Below are 27,503 nucleotides of genomic sequence, written 5' to 3' on the forward strand. Positions count from 1 at the left end.
TCCTGATGAATTTTTCACAGCGAAGCAGCCCCCAGACAAGCCGTGGATGTCTCTTTCTCCTCTGCAATGGATCAAATACAAACCCACACCGGAGCAGAAGGAAAAAGGCCAAGAAGACTTCCACCTGAGCCACCACAGGCGTGATCGCACAGAGAAGGCTCTCTGTCAGAACTCCAACTCCCACAATCCCTCATCTGTCAATTAGTTCTGCAGTCAGATATCTCTTCAAACTTTGCAGCAGGATGACCTGAGCAGCAGCAGAGAGCATGCAGAGATATGACTGTCTGCTACTCTTACTGACTGACTTTCTGACTGACTGAATGACTGGTTTGATTAGTTGGACTGCAGATTGGCAGATAAACAATTTACATGATTAACCTAATACAGATTAAACCTGATGAAAACAGACATACAATCATCTGTTTGAGCTCACATGATGTTGTTTCACACTACAACTGTGATTCCGAAAAAGTTGGGACACTGTGTAAAACGTAAATTAAAACATAATGCCATCATTTACCAACAAGCTGCATTTACTGAAAATGGTTCTATGGGATGTTCCTGAGCCAACATAATAATATCCTGTGAACCTCACTCCTTGCTTGTGAATGACTGAGCCTTTCCAGGATTCCCCTTTCATACCCAATCATCATCTGGTACCAATGAACCTGTTTACCTGTGGAATGTTCCACACAGGTGTTTTTGGAACATTCCACAAACTTCCCAGATGTTCCTGTCCCAACGTGTTGCTGCATCAAATTCAGAATAATCAGATATTTACCAAAAAAAAAACATTAAATATATTGTCTTTGTACTGTGGAAAAAGATTAGCAAATGACCACATCCTGTTTTATATATGTTTCACGCAGCGTCCCAACTGTTTTGGAATTGTGGTTTTAATTACTGACATGTTCATACTAACAGATGGAACCCTTTCCAAAACTCATTGTAACCCTAAACGTAGCCCATCTCTGTGGGGATTAGGTTAGAGAAGTAGCAGCAGAGGAATACATTATAGAAGTGAGGGCCCTTACAAGTCTGGAAGCAAAAACCTGTGGTTTTGTGGTGGTTGGGATTATGCTGTGCAACAATGCAAGAAAGAGCTATTACTTTTATACACACACACACACATATATAAATAAAAGTTGCAGAGTAAAATGATAGAGTTTTCGACACTGAACAGGCAGCATGCGCTTTGTGCAGCACAGCTAAGTCAGCACCGCACCATCAATCCGAGACTTGACGTGGGAAACTGGTTTAGATTTGCTTTTCCGCGCAGTCTGTGAGGATGCTGGGAGGATTATCAGATAACATGGAGGCAGGTGAGATTACCTCTGTCGCTGTAACAGTTTACTTGTTACAGCGACAGGAGCAGAGCCAAAGCACACTGTACAACAATGGTGGACACGAGTCAAACCACATCTCTGCCTTGCCTGAGTAGAGATTTCTGTTTGAGATATCCTTTTTTTGTTTTTTGTTTTTTTTTACACTTTAAGTGGATTTATGGACATTGTAATTAGCAATATACTTTATTTTTTTAAGGGGTGATACTGACACCTTATCAGTAATCAAGGAAACTGACCGATATTTGGAACCAATATATATTTGCAGTTGAAAACGAAAATCTTACTGTCAAAATTTAGAATAGGAAGTGGTAGAATGTGACTAAGCACATTTACTCATGCATTGTACTTAAGTAAAATTTTGAGTTACTTGCATTTTACTTGAGTATTTCCTTTCCACTACATTTTAGAGGGAAATATTTTACTTTTTATTCCACTATTGCTACTCTTACTTCAGTCAAAGATCTGAGTACTTAAGCATGTGTTTGCTTTAATGCTGAAAAGAAGATCTTTTCAATTTTATCTTTAAAACAAGTGCAAGGAGCTCCCAGAACCATTTCGCATAGTTCACTGAAAATTTCAACAAATAAACAAAATACCTCCCCAAAGCTTTTTAAGGTAAATGAAATAAAAATAATTACATTTGCATTGAAAGTCCCTGTCCTCAGTTAGTAGTCTACAGCAGGGTGTGGTGCAGAGAGCAGAGTCTCTCATAAACTGCAGAGGCATCACTGAGGACGTACATACTCGGAGCAGATGGGGGTCGCTGTACACCACTGCAACAAAGTGCATTACTCAAGGAGGAGGATCCACTGATTTAAAAGCTGTCGCTTTCACCTCTGTTGAGCGAGATTCTGTTGGCTATGACCCAGCATGCTTGTAATCACAGAAAGTGATCATAAGATTGTGATGTTCATTACAGCTTCGACAATATCTTCTGCCGTCCCTCTGACAAAGAGCTCTGCTCGCTCACTGGAGCAGCTCCTGTGTCTTTGTCGAGCACAGGAGCCTTTAGTGCAGATAGGCTATTACATCTGACATGTAACTGATCAGAAATTGCTGTGGGCCGAACATTGATCTTATATGAGACTGCAGAGTAGGGAATAGAGACAGAGAGAGGCGGTAGCATCAGAGCCAAAGTTGTGTATTTTTAAATGAATTTACTTCATCAGCAATCAGAGAGAAAATATTGATTCCCATAACTGTAAAAATGCTGCATATCTCTCATAACAATGGAAGGGATCAGCCACACTGACTCTAAAAATATGTGCATCATGTCTACGCCTTCAGGTTTGACTGAGTCTTGGTGCCAAGATTTTTCCAATTTTATCAGCTGACCTAAGCCTTTCAAAGATATATTAAAAATATATATGTGTATCAGCGTATATGTTGTCTGATATTCACAATATGAAAGCTAAACATGAAGCAGAAAAAAGATGCTTGGTGTTGTTTATAATTATCAATTTCCCAGTGAAGTTTACCATTTGAGTGCACTGATGTCATTTTGGACAATACAGTTTTTTGTAAATAATTCTGCTTCCCTGAGGAATCATGCATCCACAATATCTGCATCGGCATCAGACCAAAAAAGTGTTTATTCCTCAGGCTCTGATGGAAATCTGCTTGGACCTCATGCTTATCCATGTCCTCTTCCTAATAAAATGCAAAATGCCAAAAATAAAACTAAGAATGTTGCTTTCTGTTGACTTGTCAGAGGCTGAAGGTGTAACTGAAACTGTTAAAGTTGAACTGAAGCAGTAACTTAACCATCTGGTGCTGCCAGAAAAAGAAAAACAAAACACTAAAACTTATTTCCAGCTACTTTTACACATGTTTGTGATGTGGTGGTGTTTACCAGACAGGAATTGTGCTCTACACTGTGCACGGTAAACCCTCTGTTTCCACCTCGTGTTTAGTGTTTGAGTCATAGCACAGAGTAACTGTCCTGCACAGCATCAACAGAACAATGTCCCACTTCACAGGGCAGAATGATGGGATGTCACCGCCAAGCCGCCAAGCCCCGTGCCAGTCAATATTTCCAAAAAAACACCAGCATGACACACATGTGTGCATGTACTCGTGTGGAAGCCACAGAGGCGGCCAACCAGTCTGTACAGAGACAAACAGCCAGCAAGTCTTGAACCACTGAAGCAAACAGTCAGCAAGTCGGGCGGTTAGCAAGTCATCAAGTGACAAAGAAATCCTTTGTGCTTTATAGCCATACAGTGCAACATTCACTTTGACTGTTCACAGACAATGAACTGTAACACAGAAGGCTTTGACAGCAGGGAGGATGTAAGGCCACAGAAACTGAACAACGTCAACTAAGCCAAGATTGGCCTGCTCCCCCTCAGTGTCCCCCCCAAAGCCTGAGCCCTCTGGTGCTCATGGAAGGTACTGACTGTTTTACCAAGGTGAATGGAATCAACTGGTTCATGAACTTTAACTTATCCATATCAACCATGTGCAATTTTTTGTTCCAATCCAATTTTTCAATATTCCTCAATACTTCCCATTGTCAATACATATTTTTTTATAGATCTTTTGTATAAAATGTACACATATATAGTCAACTTCTTGTTTCGTATTTTTTTCCATTGCCTTTGCTATTGCTATTGCTATTTTTATTGATGCTGCCTGTAACACCAAATTTCCCCAGCTGGGGATTAATAAAGTTGATCTTATCTTATTTTATGAAGCCCAGAATGTCCCGGAGACCAGCTTGTTCAACAGCATGTAAGAGGTAAAGAAGAACAGTCTCACACCTGTAGCTGCCTGGTCTGTACCACCATGGTTTAGCCACAAGCATCTAACTTTAACCCTGGCAAGATGAATTCTCGGCTCATGTGATCTCGCAAATCCAGCTAGGTAATGAAAACTACCCTGAGTAGGACCGTAGGGATACGTTTCCATGGTAACTTGCTGAAACAAAACAGAATTCCCTGAAAATAAGCCTGATTTGGTAAGCCTGGCTCAAAAGGTACTTTTGCTTTATGAAACACCCCAAACCAATACCCATTCAATCAAACACTGCTCTGGAGTACCTCCAGTGATTCCACAGCAATAAGAATGAGTTCTTGAAGTCATTCAATAATAAATGTCACTTTTGACAGAAGCAGTTTCTCATCTTGGGGTGAAGGCAGGCTGATTATCAAACAAAACGACATGCTTATCTCCTGACACAATAGTTTGGTGCCAAATCAATATGTATTGCAGTTTTTCAATTGTTTTGTTTTTTAAAATTCTAAATTCTAAATTCTACAATTTATTGCAATTATGTCTGCTTTTTTAACTATAGACTATGAGAAAAACATTGAATCATACACTTCTGGAGACTGTATATCATTAGTCGTATTTCCAAAAATAATTCACGTCACATGTCTGTCATCTTTGCTATATCGTATATAAAAGTGTCAAATAAAACACTTTTTGAAGTAAACTACTACATTTAGCTATCGCTGTTAATCAAGCTAGTGCCAAAAGAAAATAATAAATAAAATCTTTCGAATAAAAACCTGTAAACTGCATGCAGCATAAATGTGAGATCCTTCACATATGAAGTGGGAAACTGAAAACTGTTCTTTCAAAACCTTGGAAATGACTGCCCATTACAGAGTAATGTGCACCCTTATGAAACAGGTCATTTTACTTGAGAAATTTGATGTGATTGTTTTTTCGACTTAATCTTTGTGGTAAGCAGGAAATGTTTCTACTTGTCCACTGTTTTGGTCCAAGAAGAAAACAGCACACAAGTATTTGTAAGTGGTCAAAATGGTCATAATAACCTATGATTGTTTGATGAAGCTTTCCACTCTGCTTCACCTCTTTTCTGCCCAGTATGCACATAATTAGAGTGTCAGTGGTTTTGCTACTTCCTATTCAACTGTATACCATTCATCACTCTAAAACAGTAAGTTTTAGATGAAGGACAACTGCTGTTGCGGCCAATGCATTCAGGGACAGAAAGTGAAGTGTGCTCGGACGTTGGTCGGGAGGGATATAACAACTTCACTGAGGGTGTTACATGAAGCATTTTGTTGAGGGTTTTGTCTCAATATTAAAAGTCCATGGCAGAAAAGTCGAACATTCTCCAACACCAGGGAACATGTTGATTGTGGCAGCTGTATTAGAATGTGCTCTTAAAACTAGCGGCCTACGGCACAGTGATCATTTACCAGAAGTTCTGACGTTTTCTTTTCAATAATCTTTTGATTGCTGTCATCCAGCTGTTTCAGTTGGAAAATCTCTGATATCACATCATACAGCTGATTGATTCCCACACCTCTACAAAGATTTATTCTGTTTCCAAAATGAAGCAATTTCAGCTAAAAATCACCTCACTCAACACAGTAACGACAACAAATACAGAGCTGGTCCACTGAGTGTATCGCTAATACTGGGCATGCACAAGCTGCATTTCCATGAATATGCGTACTATATGCAGGGTCGGGGTAACTGTACACATGGCAAACTGACCAAACACAGGCAAACACTAATTGAACATGCTGAAACTGACCAAACAATGACAAAAGACAGCCATGGCACTCAAACAAACATCTGTATTTGTCTGTTTGTTGGAGAATGTTAAGATGTCACAAATGGCCATTTTGAACTTTGCTTTTGATGATTTTAATCTCTATTTGCACGCAGACACATATTTCCAACTTCTATTCACACAAAAAAATGTCTCAATACATGCCTTTGATTCCTCTGTTATCAGTCTAGTTTCCCTAATCTTTGTGGTTCTCGAGATGGAAACACAAACAGAAAAGTGCTCAAGGGGCTTTTAGCTCTCTAATTCTTGAGACTATTTAGTTCCAGAGAGGTTTTTGGGATGGGGCTGTGAGCTGCCAAACCTCAGCATTTACTGGCAGTAGGAACTTATACAGTTCATTTGTTACGACAGTGTTTTCTTTGGGCTGCACAATACGCATATCAGCATGTCAGGCCCAATCAATACCAATTACTGCACAAATGGAAATCAAAGCAGGAAAGCCCGGGATGTACATGGTCTCCACAGACGTTTAAACAACCATCAATATTTGTACAGAGATCAGAAGCTGCCAATCTTTCCACTAATCATCATTTACAGCAATTATATTCATTTTTCAAAATTAAGGCAGTAATGATTCATTAGTGTTGCTGAAGTGCTACATGTAGACTGTTTTAAAAAGGTTTTCGTGTATCCAGTTCAGGGAGTTGAAGCCCACGCTCTGTGTTATCGCTCAGGAAAGATTAAACACTTCTTTAAGAAGGAGTTTTAGTGATGGTGAAAATCTATCTCAAAGTGACAGCTGTCATCCAGAGTTACGCTGTAAAAAAAAAAAAAAAAAATGTTTCGCAGGGAAGAATTAACACTGAAGTGTGCTGGCAGAGTGCCACAGCCTCGACGCAATTTTGACGTCGGTTGTGAAGAATTTGTACAGATCTGAAACTGGGCCAATGTAGTCTGTCACATAAATGACAAGGACGTTATTATGGAGAATAGCTGTGTGTGAGAGGAGAATATGCTCAGAGTGAAACGAAGAGAGAGGACTAGAGAGTTAAATCTCTGTCAGAGACCCTGAGTAAGAGCTATTAAAGCTGTATTACACCACAAAAACGTCACTGTCAGTATCCTCAGAAACTATGTTGAGACTAAATACAACATCAATATGCAAATTTCTCCTTTTTGCAAATTTCTCCTTGAAGATGAATAAAGTATCTATCTATCTATCTATCTATCTATCTATCTATCTAATAAAATATTGCAGAAATACTGACAAGTTTCCATATGTCAAAAAGTAGCTGGTCAGAAACTTGTTCTGATGAGATGACTATAGAAGCTGGTTTACCAAGAGCACAGTAAAACGTGAGCTGAAGAGGCATTGAACAAACCAAGTGAAACCACTTCAAGTTTAAATTAACTGCCATTGTGCACACTTGTACACACATAAAGGTAAAATGAAAGCAAACAGAACTCTGTGTCTGTCCCTCAGAGACAGAGGTAGGGTACCTGGGCCTCTGCCTCAGCTCCAGCTCTTTATAAAGTCAATGATCCAATCTGCGTGAAACAGCGGTTGAAACTCAGCCAAACACTGTCAGCCAGGGAGCTGCTGGTGAATTACACCGCTTCATTACAGCTAAACAAATCATGGCTTTGACTCAACCCGCTATTGATCGGCCTGTTCTGGGGTGGAGGTGACGTAAAATATTGGCCTGCATTAGCAGGCTAATTTAGATAGACCTGCTGACGTAGGGCTGAGATCGAGTGATGGTTAAAATGCATCAAACAACAGTCAAACAAAAAGGATGGAGGCACAACAGCTCAATCTGATTCAGCCTGATGATTAAGGCAAATGAAGAAGCACCTCTTTTAGCATATTCTCATTAGAAAAAGTCAATAGCGTATAGTCTACATCATAAACAAAAATAAACTCAACAGATATTTTTTGGGGACTATTTTCAGCAGTGGATTAATCAACATTTGGTTCTCTATGCTGCCCCAAGAGTATTTGGGGCAGCAGGAAGGTGTTTGCAGGACTGAGTCAAAATAATCTAATGTGTGTTCATGGTGATGAAGGAACATGTCAGTCAGAGCAACAGTAAGGCTCATTGGTGTGTTTTAATATTTTCTGGGCAACAATGGATGGCTCAGAGGAAGAAGATATATCAGTATATATATATATATATATATATATATATATATATATATATATATATATATATATATATATATATATATATATACATACATATACACACATACATACATATATATGTATATATATATATATATATATATATATTGAGTACTTGTTTGGGTCACGTCATCTCTACTGTCTTCAATAAAGGCTTAAAATTCCACAAAGATACTGACAAAATACTGAATATTACCAGACTTTTACTTTAATAGATCACACAACACAATCTTACTCTGTTAGGCAAGACATGCCCTCATGATAACGTATGGCCTCTCACACACACACACACACACACACACACACACACACACACACACACACACACACACACACACACACACAGAGTTACAGCTAGACTCAGAGGCCCAGACACATGGTGCTGCTGACCTCCAGTGGTCTGGCTGGATCACTGGTCCACTTCAGCACACAGCCACCACCGTGGCTGCATGCCAAACAGAGACATCCACCCTGCACCCGGCAAAGGTTCCGACTGCTCTACAATAAGTCTTCAAAAGAAAAAAAACACCATGTCACTACGCTTTTTGTAGGTAAAAAGACTTGGAAATAATCCAAATCAATTCCCACACAACCTTATTCACCTTCCTAGAAGCCCTGCCAATCACTTCTATCACAGAACGTCAAACATCAATGAGAAAAGCTTGTTCTTGCGCTGAGATAAAGTTAAACCACTTATCTGCTGCGAACTGAGCCAACACAGTGTACAAAAAATAAGCAGTCGCTGCTCTTTCCGATTAAAACAGCACAACTCCCCGATCCCTGATTCTTACTTAATCCACTAAGTACCCTATCTGAGGAAAAAGACATTACAGCAGCAGCCACACTGTTTGACTGACAGGTGATCCTCTCGGGATTCAGTGCAGAATATGACAGCATGTGACACTTGGGTCCAAACAGGTACAATAACAAATGTTAACTTTCTCTTTTTGACCATACCTTCATGACAACAAACAAACATCTTGACAGACAGGTCAAAATTTAACTGGCCTAATGCTGCACTATTGGCTGATACCACATACTGAAACAACAATTTTTTGTATAGCATCGTTTATAATCTTTCAGCAAAGAAGCTGTATACCTATCTCTGTGGAACTGGTTGGGAATTTATTATTCTATTTGTGAAATAAAATGATGCAATGTGTGATACCTAGATTTTTTTTTTTAAATAAACATTTCTCTACATTCAAGCTCCGAAGAAAAAGACACAGTTTGGATGGCTTTGTATAGTTCACCAAGGCGCACACACACGCACGTGCACGCGCACACGCACGCACACACACACACACACACACACACACACCTCCGACGTCACAATACCTTTCATGTATACTGAGTTGAGCCACTTTCACTTTGCTGTATAATTTCACAGAGTCTGAAATGTGCTAGATTAATAAATCTTAATGATTAAATTCACATGTCACAAGAAAAATCTGTTTATTTTCATGTATTATTAAATATCTGCAGCCATCACACAGCAGCAGGAACGATATGGGCGTCTCTAAATTAAGAATGGGCATTTTTCTGCATGTGGAACAGCGGTGGAAACTTCATTAATTATTTACAAGGAACAGTATGAAATTGTCGTGGGCTGAATATTATATTTCGTTTTCAAAACAAGCAAGACCCTCCCAAGCCCTACGACCGAACACTGCTTGTTAAAACACACAAAAAAAACAAAGAATAAGGGTTTGACCAAGGCCCTGGCAACCACAGGACAGCAATTGAACCCTCCGCCGTTCACATTTGGATAGTCTACAACATCATGGGCAGAACTTTACCTGAGGCTGGAAATATAATCGGAATCAATCGGAAATTGAAAAGTGTCCAACTATCAATTTGCGGATCATTTCCTCTTCAAACATTAAAACTAAATGGCTTAAGACCTGCCAAGAATTCATTCTTATTTACAGCAACCACTTCAGAATAAACCCAAAACCTCAAAGCTGGTAAACCATCTCTGACTCTTGCTTTTCACCTTGAGGAAATGAGTTGAGGAGGCCCGCTCGCTATCATGCTATTGAAAACACAACATATGTAGTAAATCTGGAAATATTTCACCCTGCCTGTTCATTTTATATGTGTGTAAGTGTCTGTTTTATAAAAAAATGGAAAAATGTGGGGAAGAAAACACAGAAAAGAAACAGCACAGCGTGTTCACATCACAAATTTGTTTCAAGCAGGTTATGACTACTCATGGGTTTGTCATGATGGCTGATTTCACGACCAACAGATTTTTAAAAATGTGTTTAAGCATGCTGTTAACACACACCGTCAAAAAATGCCAATTTACAATCACCCACAAAACAAACACACAAACATTATCCATGTGAGAAAAGACTAGCCTAATTCACCCCAGAAAAAAAGAAAAAGAAATGATCTTTTGGAGTATATTGTTAACACGTACACAGTCAGCTTGGCTTGAATCAACACAGAACGTGATGTTTCCATGCATATCCCCAACACACACACACTCATCACCACTCTCATCTCGGGCTAAATCCACTTCCCAGCTGGCCCTCTGCCTCTCCTTCACCCTGTCATCTTCCACCCTCAGTCATCTGTAGCCAACCAGGGATCAGTAATGAGCCATGTTGAGTCTCTGATTGGTTGTGTTTCCACAGCAAGGCTGAAGGAAACTTTCCAGGGACATCAGAGACTCAAAAAATGACCACAAATACATGACAGTAATACTCAAACTGAGCCTTCTGAAAATTACAGCCCTCGAGATAAATGTTTTAATTAACACTGTAAAGTCAAGATGAACAAATGTACAGTGAAAAGTGAAACTGAAATGGTGTGACAGGGTGGGCTGGTAGATCAGCGAACAAAGACCCTTCAACCACAAACTGACTAGAATCATAACAAGAACCTAAAACCTACAGGTCTGACTACAAGACTGGGCAGATTGGATTCTGTTTGCCCAGTCACTGTGAAGCACACAAGTGACATGTATCATGCCATCAAAAACATCTTGACTACACAGTTTTAATTTGGGATGTCCTAATCAAGTTTTCTGGCCCTGGTCCCAATCCAAGTCATTTAATATTGGCTATCTGCCAATGCAAACTGCAAGGTACATTTCTGCGTCCGTCTACAACACAGGGCTACATAACGAAATGCAAGTTGTTGTCCCTTTATGCTACTCACAAAACCAAAACGATATAAATGGATAAATAAATAACAAGTCATAAAAATAAACTGTAATTTATGGCAGAGAACTGTGGAGTCTCACAGCCGGAGGAAAGAAACCACTCTGTAGTCTGAGAGCACAGCAGCTGTATCGCTTAACAAATGGCAGCAGAGTGAACAGGCTGTGGCTTGGGTGGGTATTGTCTTTAAGTATCCTCCGGGCTCTCTGCAGGGGCCTCACCTCATCGATATCACTGATGCTCAGTAGATGGGTACAACGAGTGCATGTAATTAAATGTCATGGTAAAAATATATATCACAATAGAGTATCTGTTCTGTAAATTCAATTAAGAGGGGGCTTGAAAAAAAAACATACTATACCATGCTAAATCAAATTTGATTATTGTCTCTTTGATCTGGAACTCCATGCAAACAAAAGCAACTGCCGAAGGAGACTACATTTGAATTAAAAACAAAAGACTCAAAAAAGTAAAACGCACATTATTTTAAAATAGACACTTTTGGGTTCCAAATGTGAACAAGAGAGATGCAACAGAGGTTTGTCATCACCACCAACTGTCGCTCTCAAGTGAGAACGTGGAAGCAGTCCTGAGGCCCGAATCCCGTGACCTTGCGGGGGTTGGATTGTAACATCACTCTGCCCACCCCAAATCCAAAGCAGAGACAGTAAAGCAGGACATGTGGCACCAACTGGAAACTCTGCACACATCATCACTTTCATTGATTGAAAACGTAAAGTAGGTCAAGCTGAAACATGCAAAAAATTCAACAACACGTATCTTGTTTCTTTATTTTGTAATGTGTAGGTATGTAAATATTTTAAGAGAAGTGTGTTGAAATATGTATGTCTCTTGCTGTATTGGTTTGCCCCCTTATGGACATAATGTGCAAAAATATATATTCAAAAAGTTTGAACTAGGGATGCACGGTAACTGTTTTTTAAAACCGATACCGATAACCGATAACTTTCAGCTCCTAAAGGCCGATACCGATAACCGATAACACACACATATACCTAACATCATGACATCAATACCACGAACAAAACCAAAAACAGTTTTGACTCTTTAAATGAAGAGATATTTATTTTTCCAATGAAAAACTACTGGCAAGCCTCTCAAATATGTTCTTAAAGCTATCAAACAAACCTATCTGATACCTCACATCAATTTAAATAAGGTGCATTACTTACTGATATAAAAAATAAAGGCCCCTTGAAATGATGCAAATACATGCATCAGGATTACAAACTGAAAAAGTGCATTCCAGAAGTTTACAAAAAATAAATATACATAGAAAATTAATGCACTGACACAAGTTAGATTCAAACATTTCTATTTAAACAAACTGAAAAAGTGCACTACCCAATGACAACAAAAATAATGCACAGTGCATGATGTACTGACACAAGTTAGAAGACGGCACTCTTAAATACTCAATTCTGATTGGTCAATTGCGAAAAATCAGCGGTGTTCCTAAGAGTCACAGACTAAAGGAGCAATCCCTTAATGTACCAAGCTCAATAACAAATCGCCAGCTGATTTGAGTGGCATAATATGGAGCATTTTCCGTACATTATTTTTAATTTGTTTGAAGAGGACCAAACACCTGCTTCGCAACTTTGTGTTTACTTTCAGAGCCGCTGCGCAGTGAGAGCGGTGACAGACGAGAGTAGACTCATTTTAAATCAATAAAATATGTTTTAATCAGTATTTTGTGTCACACTATTGAATGCTTTAGTAGTAAGCTGTGTTCTAAGCGGGATAACGTATAGTGGGAGCGAGGCATGCCGTGCTGACAAAAACACATATGTTATCGGGGCTATTCGTGATGATATCGGACTTATCGGAATGACGTCATAATTTCCTGTTATCGGCCTGATATTTATCGGCCCGATAATTATCCTGCATCCCTAGTTTGAACCTATGTGGGGTTTTTTCAGAAGGAATATTTGAATGTCATTTTTGGCCAGTTTTGACAGATCTACAGCACACAGCCCTCAGGCGCTCTGCGATTGAGCACAAGAGTGGAAGAGGCATGACCGCCAATCCGAACTGTCGACGCCGTGTTAATGAGGAAGTCGAATATCCAGTTACAGAGTGCGGCACTCAAGCCCAGAGTGTCAAGTTTGCCAATCACTTTCATGGGGGAGATTCAAGATGGGTGAAGACAAAGTGGAGGGCAGTGGAGATGGCATTCTCTGAATCTGCTGGTTCACACTACTGAAGGTCCAAGCTGGTTCCAGCTGGTTCCAAATGGATTGATATTTGAATACTTTTTCAATACCACATCCCACCCTTAAAACAATATGATCTATGTTATACATTTGATATCCATAAGATCTACAATCAGATTTTCAACCAAAGGCTGCACAGATGAAACGACAGGGAAGAAACTCAACTGTTCCTCACCCATGGCTATTAGTATTATTACAAATGTGTTAGCATGTGTTCAGTTACTTTTTTGTACCATCACAGTGTGCAAAACATCAGAAGTTGGTACATGAATGTTTTGTACACTGCTGCTCTTTAAGTCGGATGTTAATGACTCTGCGTCTTTTCCTACTTCGACATCAGAATTGAGAGTCACTGGTGCACCCAAATAATGACTGAGTGAAACGGTACAGGAGAGCAGCTCTGCTGCAGCTGTTGTTGCTAGCAGCAGCTGAGAATAGTTGAGATTGATTGTGTTGTACATTGAATTGTATTCTTGAGCAAGACCTTGAATGCTAAATATGTGAACAATTTTGAGTGAGCAAGTACTGTGAGCTGAATGGAGCAGAAGCTAGTTGTTTTCAAATTTCAACACCTTGTCAGCCAAATGTACTCAGTATCTTTAACAGCAGTATTTCTCAAATCAGTGAGTCTAACTATGAAAAAACTACAACATCTAGATATGTGCCATTAACAATTCAACCTGATCCTGTCCAACAAAAAACAACTTTATGATCAGTTGTAAGAACAGTTCATTTTACACCTGTTTTCTAGTCTTGCCTAATAACAACAAAAGAAAAAGTCACTTGGTAAAATGCCAAATTATGGACTTATTATAGCTGAAAATCAAAATGCAACACACTTATCAAGTAAATAATTCTTACTTTTCCAGGATGAAAAGCTTTCCCTCTGCTGTCAGAAGAAACGGGCACATATCTTTGTCAGCATGTTGGACACATGGTTTTGATCTGACAGGTTTCTTTGTCTTTCTTTTCTGCTTTTCCTCTTCATGTGCATCCTGCCTCAAGCAGCGCCTCATGTCATAGCTCAACTAGGTCAGATGCAGACCCCTGCTGTATTAAAGCCTGTGCACTCTATATTATCAATCAAAAGTAATCTCAGGTAGCTTACCCTACTTCATGCTTTGGGCTACTTGATACACGAGAAAATGCTAGGGTGCTCTTATGTTTAGCTGTTAATTGTTGTTCCACTTGAGCATCATAGGCAAATGGAAAAATAACTAGTGCTAGGTAATATAGCTGTAAATGATAAATGCCATTTCTGATTTTATTATCTGATTTCAGTGTGTGTAGCATGCATGGGCTAAAGCTACATATCATTGTTCAATCTTGTCAATTATAGTCACAACAAAGCTGAACAAAGAATTGTCAATATTTTGAGACTAGGCTTTAGCAATAAGAATTGTAATGATAATACATCCCATCTCATGACCAATTTAGTTTAGTTACAAAATAGGCTAAATAATAGTCACACTTTTTAAATATATGGCATTTGTTGTGTCAAATAGCACATTTGCTCACTCTCAAAGATATGATTATATTTCATGAAAGTGTATTACATTTTTATGATATTAGCATAGGTGGCATGTACGTAAGATGAGGTAGTTCACTTGAATCAGGCACTGGTCTTATACAGCTCCCTACATTTCTAATGAAGATGGAATGAATCAAACATATAGTTTGATTTTTTTAAAAGGTTCAGCAATTTCCTAAAATGCTGTAGTTGTAGTTTTAAACTAATGCTAATATTTTTTAATTACTCCAGACTTGGTGCTCTGTGAGTGTTTGGGGCAGCAGGTTGGTGAATGTTGGACTGGGCAAAATAACTAAACTGAATGAACATGTCATTAGTGGAGCTTTATGAAGCAGAGGTATAAGTTAGACCAGGCTTTTGCTTCACAGACAATACTTATTAGCAGAATCAATTCGGGCAACATAATAAGAACAAAAAAGAAAACAATGAGTATCACGAGAGCTTTTCTTGAATTTTTTTTGTTAAATGAAAGAAAGCCTTTTGTAGGAAAACATGTTTTTTCTTCAAGTTAGGATTGTTTTATCAATACTGAATCTCATAACGGGGATGTAAGGGATGGTAACAGCACTATGTGGTGTCACAGAAGTAACAGTAAGTGGAAAAACTACAGAATTTCACTTCTAGCATCAATAGAATATCAGATTTAAATCAGTACAATTACTAGACTATTACAAACTACAAGCAAGTTACACACTCATTTGACTGATAATGTGGCAGAGTTGATGAACTGATCTTGCAGGGCAGTGGGGTGGAGCCCATTCTTTCGAGCTGAATCAGCCCCGCCTGACTGTGGAGACTCATGACTGTCTGTCACTGTATCTAACGCACCAAACACAATGCCAGCATGAAACAAGCTGGACGAGGACTTTACCTCCGCAACCAGTCGGGACCGTCCACTAACTGTAGACCTCTACGGCAGGCAGCAAGTACGATTAACTTGAGATTCAGCTAGATAAAAACAGGGCGAGTGAAGCCATATAAAACCACGATGTATGAGTCCCAGACAGGCTGCTAAATGTCTGCCTCGGTAATGAAACTGTTTGGGAAACTCTGAAACAATTAACGTTACAGTTGTTGTGGCGTTACGGAAACGTTAGCCGGCTAATGAAGTTTGAACTATCAAAGCTAACATTGGCAAACTTCTGGTTAGCTAACGTCAGAGTACATAATGATTTAAACCCACAGCTCGGCGGCTCGTTAATGATTTTTAACAGTCATTGTCTGTCACCAGTTTATGAATAAACCCTCAGTTTAAACAGAAGTTAGAGGCTAAGCTAACACACTCTCATCTGTCGGCTCAGGTAAACAAAGCTTGGATGCTAATAGCAGACACGGCTAACATTAGCCAGCACATAAACTTACAGTAGTAAGCCACGACCGGGTCCCGTTTCTCGTGTTCCTGCGCGGTCCGCAGGTGGTGCTGGATGGGTTTGAACTGGGCCGGTAAAGCCATTTCTGTTTAAAAATCCCCCAGGAGACAAAAACACAACACTGACAGTGAGAACAGGTTCCCTGTTGTTGTTAGCAAGTGTTTCCCTCACTTCCGCGTGTATATCCAATAGGAGCGGCTGCCCACGCGGGACAGATGACGTCACCAGCTGTTCAGGTGCCCCTCCTGGTTCATGACAGTGAAGTTTTCTTTGTCCAATAAAACATGTACTGGAGAAGTTTCGACTGGATATTCAACATTCTTGTGACATCTGATATTAAAAAAAAGTTTTTGCCATTTGGAATAGGAATGATATTGAGCATTTTATTAGCAGAAATATTCTCAAATAAACATACAGGATAAGGAGATAATTTTGAATTTTGAAGGCAACAAGATGGACAAAGATCATATTTTCAAAGTACATCTGCTTTTATTATTCCAGTGCAACATAAACTACACACAAAGGCATGGACTGCCAAGAGCTGTCCGAATATGAAACCAAAGTCTAAGATGTTAATGAAAAGTTATATTTTTGTTTACTGATCTCACAATGGAGAAATTCCCTTATATATATATATATATAAAAAAAATACTTGTTAAGCCAGTCTTGACAAATAACTAACCATAAACACACACCTGAAGACGGTAACTGAATTTTGATCAGATAAAGAACACTTGGAGGCCGACAGAAGTAGACTTTGGATGACAAAAGACTAGGTCTGTTTAATAGTTGCACTCAGAATATTCAGGTTTGAGATCAGGTTAAGACCATGACCCCTCCAATTGAGTCTGCAGACAGACATACGAGCCAAAACATATTCACAATATACAAAATGAAGACAAACTGAACAAGGCAAATCACAAAAAGCGCTACATATTGAACAAAATTGCATCATTTCTCAGACAGTGGGTGGCCTTGGAGCAGAGCGATCGCCTGTTACAGTTAAGAGAGTCTCTTGCTAGTGGTAAAACTGACAACGTAGCTTGTGGTTGGATGAACCTGTGGCCTGAGAGGCACAGCAAAGGGCAGACTATAACAATTTCAAGTTCTTCAGACTCTGGTAAAGGCCCGTCTGCTGGTGTTTTCTTTGGTCCAGACCATGGTGGAAATCTTTGTTGCATGTGGTTCGTTTAGGTTCACACTGCCCTGTTCCAAGTGAACTGTGGCTTCGAAGCAAAAGTCACATGAAGTTTGGAGACCAGTATGTGGTTAAGGGTTTGGATCCTGATTTCAGGAGAATCCATCAGCTGATAGATAGATGACAACTCTCCTCCAAGCCCACCCACTTCCTTGGTGATTCATTTTTGCACTTTTCGGCTCATACTGTACAAGACATTTAACCAGACTTCATCCTGTTATTTGTTGACCAGACTAATGACAATGTACTGATGTTGGCTGAGATCAATCCAAATCCTAGACAAGGGAGTTGCTGGGGGACACACTGAAGTCAAAAGTTCTTCAAAAACATAACAAAAACACCCACCAACAAAAAAAACCCCAAAACCCCTAAAAACATTTGCAATTAATCATATTAGATTTTTGAAAACAAGGAGGTGCAAGTGCTTTTTTTAAAATTGCCCGCAGCTACTCCTCTGTGGCTGAATACGTATGCATGCAGTCGGACAGGAAAAACCAGGGCAAAAAAAAAGTCCTTAAAACGCTTGCTGCTGCTCATACAGAGTATTGCTGTGAGTGCACAGTAATAATTAAAGGCAGCCTTCAATGATCAACATTTTTATGCACACAGAGAATCTCTCAAGGATTATGGCAGTTGGACAGTTAGAGGACATTTATTCTATTCAGTTTTAAAAATACCAGGCCAGTTCTCCTTGTTTCCAGGCTTCCTTGCTCTTGAACACTTGTGGGCATACAGGTTCCTGTGAGGTCCTTCAGTGCCAAGGGCTGTCCAAATCCACATTCATCATCTCCATAAGAGGACTCAAACGAACTGTCTGTGGACTTTCTTAAGATCTGATGTCGGTGGTAGACTTACAATATGGATGTGATTATGTACAAAAAAGGAATAATCGTACGGTAATATATAATAATAAAAGAATAACCAATTTATGTTATACACAATATTAGTCCAAATTTCCATGTTGTTGTATAAAGTGCAGACCCTGAACACATCTTGCATAAATTACCATTGTCGAGAAACATTCAGGAACACACTTTGAGCTGGGTCATGGGGTCAAGAACTTGCATTCATATCCACTGAAATGAATGACACTTAAAGTCCCATCTCATAGCTAGTTTTTCCCCTTGAGGTCCAGCGCCTTTGCAGATTTCACATCATGATGACGGTGAGCATCGTATGTGTGACCAAAGTTTGTGAGCGCTCTGTCCACGAGTCCAGAGGTGAACATTTGGGTTGATCCAAAGAGAGAGAGGCATCATGATGCAAATGTTTGGAAGTGCGCCTCCTTCTTTTCACCTACACTAACTTTGTGTCCTTTCTTTGACTTCTATCAAGCTTGTTTTGGATAAAGCACCTTATAAATTAATGTAATTTGATTTATGAGACCTGTCAGTTAAAATGGGGCTGGGCTTTGTTTACTGCTGAGAAGCGCTAGACATGGATTATGTACCCAGTGACTTTCTCCTGCAAGGAATCAATGTCTCTCTCTATCAATTTATCTAATCCTCTACTGTATGATGGGAGACCATTAGTAATTCTTAGTTTATTAACAGGTATGGCCCCATTTAATCTTACAGCTAATTTATTTGATCATTTTTTGTAAGATTCATTGACAATTAAATGCCACAAAATGGTAAAGATGACCTTCAGTTTCCCAGAAGTGACTGTGATGTCTTCATATTTCTTAACTTAACTAACTGGAGTCCAAAACCCTAAAACAGACAATTAGACTGATAAAAACAGAGAAAAGCAGCAAACCATCACATTTGGGGCAGTGATTGTTTACATTTTTTGGTAAATAAACGATCAAAATCATTACAATCGGTGTCTATTTTCTTCCATTGCACCGAACAATTTATTTACCATGTTGTTGCCTACATCACCAGGGTTTATCCTCTGTACAGTGGTTATTTTAGGACATCTCAGGTTCAGGTTTTCAGGCCTAGCTCTACAGATTTAGACTCAAGATGAACTTTGATGCCTTAATGCAATAATTACCATAATATTGTGCTTGGTACCATCCATTTAGCTTTTAATGTTCGACATATCGAAATGCTTAACATTTGTTAACATTCTAACCACTACAAAAATTGTCAGGGAGTCATCATCGTCACTGGAAATCATCCTCAAGGGATCAATTATTTTTGTATCAAAATGTACTGTAAGTGTTAATGGGGCTGATAGTTCCACCATAAAGCCACACATTACTATTATAGCTAAAAATAGATCATGCATAATCAAAATGGTTTTGTGTGATGTTATAAAAAGGCAATTAATGACTGCTGCTTGATTTGTAGCTTCATTTTTTGGGTAAATACGTCAACATACGAAATACAATCAAAAATGAAACAAAGACAATTGTAGGACATTTTTAATCAATCATCTCAAGACAAAACAAACAGGAGAATAACTGGTCATCTGAACAGAAGCAAACAGAAAGACAGTTTTGTTTCAATATTGGTCATAAAATGTGCCTCTTTTCCTTTGACATAGCCGCGAGGTGATGGACAAAGTGAGTTCAATACAGACACAGACAGCTGAAGAAAAATGAAATGAGTCGTAGCTCCACTTTAACCTGTAACAACATTAGTAAAAATCAAAGATATAAAAATCAAAGGTGAATTTTAAATGTAGTGTACTGTGATGTGTCATAGCTGATGAATTTTCACAAATGACCCTGATACTGGTGGTGAAAATAAGCATCAAGACATTAATGATACAGTCCCTGATTTTGTAAATAGTTTTCAATAGTACCAAAAACCCAATATACAGTACCTCCCAGTGTGATGTTGATATTTTACAACACGGTTGAGTTCATCCAAAGAACAGTTTGGGTTTTGGTGGTGCTATTTAAAAAATCAGGGTGTGTATCTTTAAGTTCTGCATCAGACTAATAATAATATATTCCAATCTCAACAGTTATTCACCAGAATCTTATTAATGACTCAAACTTGCCAAAATACACCATTTGCTTTTCAAGTTACTAACTTTAAATCAGTCATTCTAAGACAGTTGACCACAGCTTCATGTACAAATCTGAAGAAGTTCTTTACCAAGACTAGCCCATAGGTTTAAGCCTGTGGAAAAACTTTGAGTATAAGCGAAACAGAGGAAACCCCTGAACCTTATTGGCCAACCTGAGCAAGGTTTGACCTGTTTGAGTGTTTATTTTAAATGGTTAGCTCTTGCAAGATTAGAGATGTTAAAAGTACTAGCTTTCGTGTGACACAGCTAGTCCATGCATCCCCATGGAGTAGGTGGTGCTAGAGGCCTGGTGGCGGATTGACTCGGTTACTCACAGGGAAAGTTGGCAAGCTACTGTCGCTGGCAACCTAGCTGCTAGCCTGCAAGCCAGCTGGAAACAGGCTAGCACTAGTCAGTCACAATAGCACTCCACGCTAGTTGGATTGCTAAAAGAACATGTTTGCATCGACTTTTGTCTCATAATGGTCTGCAAACTATGAAACAATTCATACTCCAGCAGAGCAGGTAAAAGACGATGACGTCACACAGCTAATAAGCTATTAGCTTCCTCTGTTGTGGACTTTCTGTGTTCCCTTAATGGTTAGCCTGACAAAATGGTTTGGTATTATTTTAGTTTAACACAAAGTGAAAGATTCTTACAGATAACTGTAGTGAATACATTTAGATGACTTAATTTTGCTTCAGAATTATGCTGTTTTAAACGTTGTCGAGACCAGGCTATAAGACCTAGAGATAAATTCAGAAAAACGAGGCAAGTTTTAAGCCACAAGTCATGTGTCCAAGGTTTTTTCTTAGAAGGCTGTCTAATACCCATTGAGTTTTTATTTTTGACATTATTCCCATAGTAGATTTTATGAGACAGAAAGTCAGTGTTACAGGAGATGGCTATTCAAGACTGAATAGTAGATGACGATCTTGGATAAGGCCTATATTTCCACCAAATGACCCCAGATTTGATCAAACTGATTAACATCACATTCTCCTACATGAGCTGAACACTTCAGATGTGGAGTTCTACATTTTTATTCAATGTAAACAAGGCCTAAGTCTTGGTGACAGAACTTTTAGAGGCAAAATTTAAAACCATCCTCCACAGATACCAGAACGCAGACGAACCCAAATCACAGGAGTCACATACCTGTTTCAAATCCTCTTAAAGCCTTTCAGACTACCCAGTCTTTGGTACTGAAGGTTGGGATCAATTGGAGTGGTCCCTCAGTGCTGGAAAAGCTTATCGAAAGGTTTAAAAGGATTTGAAATGATGGTTTGATCCACTTTTGTCTGGTAATGCAACTTTGTACCTGAGATGATAAACAGATTGCTGAAAACTTCATAACAAAAGTTGGATGGATGTCTGATTAAAAAAAAATACATTACAAAACATGAGAGGTAATCATTTTCAGAATACACTGACAGCAACACTGAAGGCGAAATTACATAGAGTATTATGTTCAGTACTACAAGCTTGGAAAAGGCGATATAGAGAAATAAAGAGTGGGGGTAGAGGAGAGATGGTTGAGAATCAGACATGGACAAACACTCAACCATTGAGTCAAATATATCTGGAGTGAATGAGTGCTTAGATTTGCTTTTCATCCATAAAAATAATAGTTATCACATTATATAAGAGACCAAAAGGGCCTTGAAATTCTATAAACTTCAAATTTCTATGCTGATTCTGTCCATGTCTGTTAAGAATTACTGTACACAGTGATATTTTTTAACACTAGCTGAGACCTCATCATCTCACCTTGGATATTGGGACCAATTTGTTTGTACAATTGTATTAAAAATCTGAGCTCAAAAAGTGTGCAGTATTTCATCTTACTGGCAGTTGCTGTGTTTTTCAGATACTTAAAGGACATTGCAACTTGTAGTACTGTTAAAAATATTTTCATTCCAACACATTTGTATATCCAAATTTAAATATTTGTCAGTAATCCTTCAGTCTACAAATTTCTTTCAAGTTTCTTTCCTTTCTTTTTTTTTTAGATTTTTACACGAACCCCTTTTGTAATAATTCCGTAACTTTACTTCAAAGAGTACAACCATTTTTAGTGACGTCCTTGTCAGAATGCATTACTGTTCAAAGACGCTTTTACATCTATGGAAGAAAACTGAGCCATTTGTTGTCGCCTTTTTGGGGCATGAGATTGGTGGCATCCATTCTACAAGCCAAGTTGTTTAAGACCCACCAAACTGAAACAGATATTTGATAAAGCAGACAACACCATCAAAGGTCCACAGCAGAGTTGTGGTACTCATGTTGATGGCAGTAAGGTCAGAACGAGCTAGAAGCAATAGCAGGCACATATTGGAAGCGATAACTGTCACACATGGAAGTGTGAGGAGCAATGGCACCTGCATTTCACTTGCCCATGGGTAAAGTTACTGGATCACAGTTTCTCAAGAAAGACATTGGTGATAATCCACTACCAGCTCTATAGTCTGCCTGTCATATTTGATCAGCACCTGGAAGACAAGCTAAACTATAGTATTTCTCTGCACTTTGATACAGAATCATGTGACTAGCTAAATTATTTGCATTGTTTGCTGTTATTACATTACATGAAGACTTTATGCCTTTCGATTAAAACTGAAACTTTAGAAATCTCCTGAAATAGAGCTGTTCAGGTCCATTGTTGGAACTCTACGAGTGAAGTCCAGAGGAGGTGCATCAAGTTTGTTGGATGAATCTTGATGCATTTAGCGCACACCTGCAAAAATGTGTACAGCTAATGCTTCCAAGGTCTTTTTCCATAAGAATATCAGATCTGAGGTACAACTGGGTACAACTCCAAGAAGTGTTTTAGGGACCCTTAAACTCTTATCAAACTAGGCTTACTTTGTGCTGTAACTTGACCATGGCCACAGGTTTTAGTAGCACCCTGAAGTTGATACCTGTCTTTCAGCCATCTTGTGGAAAATAAGAAAAACAGAAATCTTTCTATTCCATCCCCCAACAATTCAGAGTCAGAGGTACATATTCTCTGGCCAACACGTCCATACAACACCAGTGGACACAGCCAGTACAGACCCACTGATATCTGAAATACAACTAGGGATGATCACTCTATAGCTAAGGGCAAAAAACACCTAGAGAATATTTCAGACTTGCCAGTTATGACACTGTCGCACATTTTCTAGTTTCTTGGTGCAACTGACTCACGATGGACCACAGGTGAGGTTTTGCTCTTACGTTAGCTTCCTGTTTGATAAAAGTCCAGCAGTAGCTAACGAGGAGCCTGATAAAAACTGGCAGAAATAGTGTCATATATTTTCATCCTTAGTCATTTGATGTGTGGTTCTGTGTATGTGTCATTGGTTGCTGAGATAACCAAGCCGTCGACAGAGTATCTCAAATATCTCAGCAATACAGAGGAGTATGGTGATCACAGTGAAGGTGTACATGGCACTGAGGAAGATGGTTTTTTCAAAGTGTTCGGGCACCATACACTTGGTCACATTAAAGGCCTTTTCCAAAGCACTGGCATCACACATGTACAGTGGGTGGACCTGGGGGAAAAGGAGAAACATGAGGTGGTAATACTTTCATGACTGTCTGAACTTCCAGGCCCTGACTGTAAAATTCTTCAACGTCTCTCTGATTTAAATGGAAGGCACTGTGCAAGTCTGCTTACTAATTTTCTCAGTCTTACTACTAAATGATATTCGAGTTGGTTCTTACCCAGTACTTGCTAGCTAGTACCTAGCATGTACTGGGCAAGACCACCAATTAGAGAAGAGCCAAGGCAGACCACCAATTAGAGAAGAGGCAAGGCAGAATCTTCATTCGTTTCATCAGCACAGTCATGTTGCAAATGTTTTCTGGTGCCTCCTGCACAAAGGCACTCTTTTGTTTTGTAATGAAGTTTTGTGCAGGGTATTGGAGGACAATGATGTCACCGTCATGTTCCAGGATCTTGAAATGTTAAGAGCTTTTGTCATCTGGGACACCATCCAGCTGTCAGAATAAAATAAAAGACCAGACCTGATATCACCACATCAGACACCAGACAGGGTGGATGCATGGATTCATGTTGGACCCTACCAACAGCACTCTTCAATACACCTCTTTGGTTGACTGAATTTCTTTTTCTTCTTCTTGACTGCTGACAGGAGCAGAGCTCAAAGGTTCTCTGCTGCTAACCTACATGATTGCATGTTTCAAATAATTTCTGATGTCTCTCAGTGGAGTGTCTCAAAAATTTTCACATAGAATTTGTGCACAACCTTGCAGAAAGATCGGCCACTGGGCAAGGAAGAACTTCCTAACTTTTGGTGTGGAACCAGGCTATCTTGACAACTGCGCTGATTTTTCTTTAAAAATGGTTTGCCATTTTAAGTTCATTATGTTAAGGATCATGACGATGTAAATCTGCTATTGAGCTGCTGTTCCATCACATGAACAGAATAGTTTATGTGATTCAGGGACAGTAAGGATGTCCCCATTGTCCCATTTCTTTAGAGGTGTTCCAAGTATGAAGAACTGGGAAAGGAAGCCTTGGCAACCTGGGACATGCTGGAGAATTGAAGCTTCTGGCTGGCCAGGAAGAGCTTTGGAAAAGGTTGTACAGTAAGGGGTACCCTTTTGTCACCACGGCCATGACCATGTGAGGCAACTTGAAAATGGTTGGATGCATAACTGTGACATGGACATGCACTTTACTGAGTTCATCAAATTTTAAATGATTAGAAATGTACAGACCTGGAATCCAAAGAGGTGGCTTTGTAGCCAGAAGGCGATGACTTCAAGGATAATGCGTAGAAGAACAGAGATTATGTAGAAGACGGTGTAGATGGGTCGTTCGAGGATCTCTTCCTGGTCAATGTTCTTACAGGCGGCGTAGAGGTGGAACACTGCCCCAGGAACTAGCACTGTTACCAGCTGTAACGCCCAAAACACCTGGAGAGGGCAGAAAGAAGGAAAGGGATGAATGACAATAGCCAGAATGGAGGAGTTCTGAAATATATAATAGAAGAAAGAGGAAAGAAGAAAATATTCAGTGGAGTGGGTGAGTGAAGGAAGAAAGTGGTGGGGTTGGAGGGATAAAGGAAAGGAAAAGAGGTTCAGCAGGGAGAGACAAAACAAGAATAAGTAAGGAAAAAGAATATTTGTACATTCATTTTTCATCACTTGACACATTGGTCATCCAGATAATGCAGGTTTATGGTATTTGTGTCTTTGGTAACTGAGGCTGGCAGGAATCCAGCCGAGTTCAATGATTGCTGCGATGTTTCACCTCTCCTAAATTGCATTTTCTACCAATATGGAAAAACCATCATGCTGAGCACAACCTGTGACTGTTTTCTGCAAATGTTTTTGTTTGACTGGAGAATATTCAGAATTTACCTGATCTATAGGATAGTAGAATTTTGCCAGTGATTAAAAGCTGATTAGTCTCATTTGTTTGTGCTAACTATACTATTTTCTCATCTTATTTTAGCATAATTTAGCTTGTGTTATATCAGTTGCACATGTGATGCAGTAATGAACGGCATTTTGACATACAGCATCGTTTTTGTTTGTCACTAGGAGCAGCTTTTTCAGGCATATAGTAGCGGGCTGAAAAAGTTCTACCAATACATCTCTGTTTAATTTAATCGTACCTTTAGTTGAGTTAAGTCCTACCTGAGGGGTTATCGGTCTGAACTGGTTGTAGCAGTACAGGTTGAGTTCTCTGCGATCAGGGTCGCAGCTGAAGTGCAGTGCCTCATTCCCGTAGACGGCGAAGCCAAGGACGCCCAGGAAGAACATCCGCACCGAGCCGAAGAACAAGGTGTGGAACTGGCCTATCACCGTAGGAGGCCTGAGCTGGAACACACACACACACACACACACACACACAGGTAAGCACAGACCCAAATATACAATGCAACACACATGCACATCAATGTTGGCATGGTTACACACAGACAGGGACACACACAAGCAAGAGCACTCAGATGTGCACACATGGACACACACACGGACACAAAGGCATTTTAAATCGTCCACAGACACAAACACACACACACACAAACAGGTATTCACATTTTCATTGCACAAACATGCAACACACAAATGTGCACACATACACACACACACACACACACAGACAAAGAGAAAATAGCTTTTGTCAGCCAGATAAATGCAGCTGCAACAGAGGCTCACTGAGGCCCTGAGCTCTGAAGGCTAAAACAAAACCCATTCAGAGGAAACATTTCCCATCTCTTCTCTTTACCTGCTCTGTTCTGACACTAACACTGAGTCAGAAAAAAAGGCCCAAATGACACACTAACAAAGAAAAGAGCCCTTTGACTTACAAATATGTCACTCAGCTACATGGAGATGGAGGCAAAAAAGGAGATGGATTAAAAAGCTGAGAATGAAACCAGATCAATGTCTTTTCATTTAAAGCCTCGGGAGGGATAATTGTTCAATGTCGCTCCTCTGTAACTGTCAAATCCTGAAAGGTAAAAAGTGTCAGCGAGGTGGGCTTGGTTGAAAGTAACAATAAAAGCGCCACAATCGGCCTTTGTGATCTACTTACGCATCCTTCGTAGAAGTTTTTGATGTAGTTTAAAGACATGGTTTGCCTGTCGATGTCCCCTGTTTAATTCCAGGGCTGCTCTGGGCCCTCATGGCTGGTTTGCTGCTGGCACCAGTTAAAGGCCACCAACAGTAGGGCTACAAAATCTCCAACTGACCCCTCTCCCTCTCTCTCTCTCTCTCTGCCCTGAAAGCCCATGTCAATGCATATTTTTTTTTGCCTTTTATCCCTCCATCAATTGACTCACTCAGTAGAAAAGGGACAACAGAGACAGAGGGGCCAACAATGGACTGGGGGGGCATGTGGTCCCTGCATTATAATCCCTATAGAACTATGTCAGCAAAAAAACAACCTCCTGTCACACACAATGCAGAGAGAGAGAGAGAGATGGCAAACATGCAACAAAAATACAATGTACCCGGTTGGGTAAAGGAGCTCAGCTGAACTTAATAGCCT

The 27,503-nt window shown here is 39.5% G+C and overlaps 2 protein-coding genes across 4 annotated transcripts in view; both read right to left on the reverse strand.

Annotated features, from left to right (window-relative positions):
* Positions 1–16,502, reverse strand: part of vta1 (vesicle (multivesicular body) trafficking 1) — a 60,157-nt gene extending 43,655 nt beyond the window's left edge. For all 3 annotated transcript variants that reach the window (XM_041958572.1, XM_041958571.1, XM_041958570.1), the window contains exon 1: positions 16,324–16,502. In XM_041958572.1, coding sequence (XP_041814506.1) covers positions 16,324–16,414 — 91 coding nt within the window. In that variant the 5' untranslated portion in view covers positions 16,415–16,502. The remainder of the gene's footprint in view (positions 1–16,323) is intronic.
* A 7,330-nt stretch (positions 16,503–23,832) lies between these two features.
* Positions 23,833–27,086, reverse strand: gje1 (gap junction protein epsilon 1). The gene is made up of 4 exons (XM_041959373.1): positions 27,048–27,086; positions 26,147–26,329; positions 25,223–25,420; positions 23,833–24,030 (listed from the first exon to the last, which is right to left on the reverse strand). The coding sequence occupies exons 1-4, from the start codon at positions 27,084–27,086 to the stop codon at positions 23,833–23,835; spliced, it is 618 nt and encodes a 205-aa protein (XP_041815307.1).
* Positions 27,087–27,503: the final 417 nt, after the last annotated feature.

The sequence above is a fragment of the Chelmon rostratus genome, chromosome 18, assembly GCF_017976325.1.
Source record: "Chelmon rostratus isolate fCheRos1 chromosome 18, fCheRos1.pri, whole genome shotgun sequence".
Classification (NCBI taxonomy): Eukaryota; Metazoa; Chordata; class Actinopteri; order Chaetodontiformes; family Chaetodontidae; genus Chelmon; species Chelmon rostratus.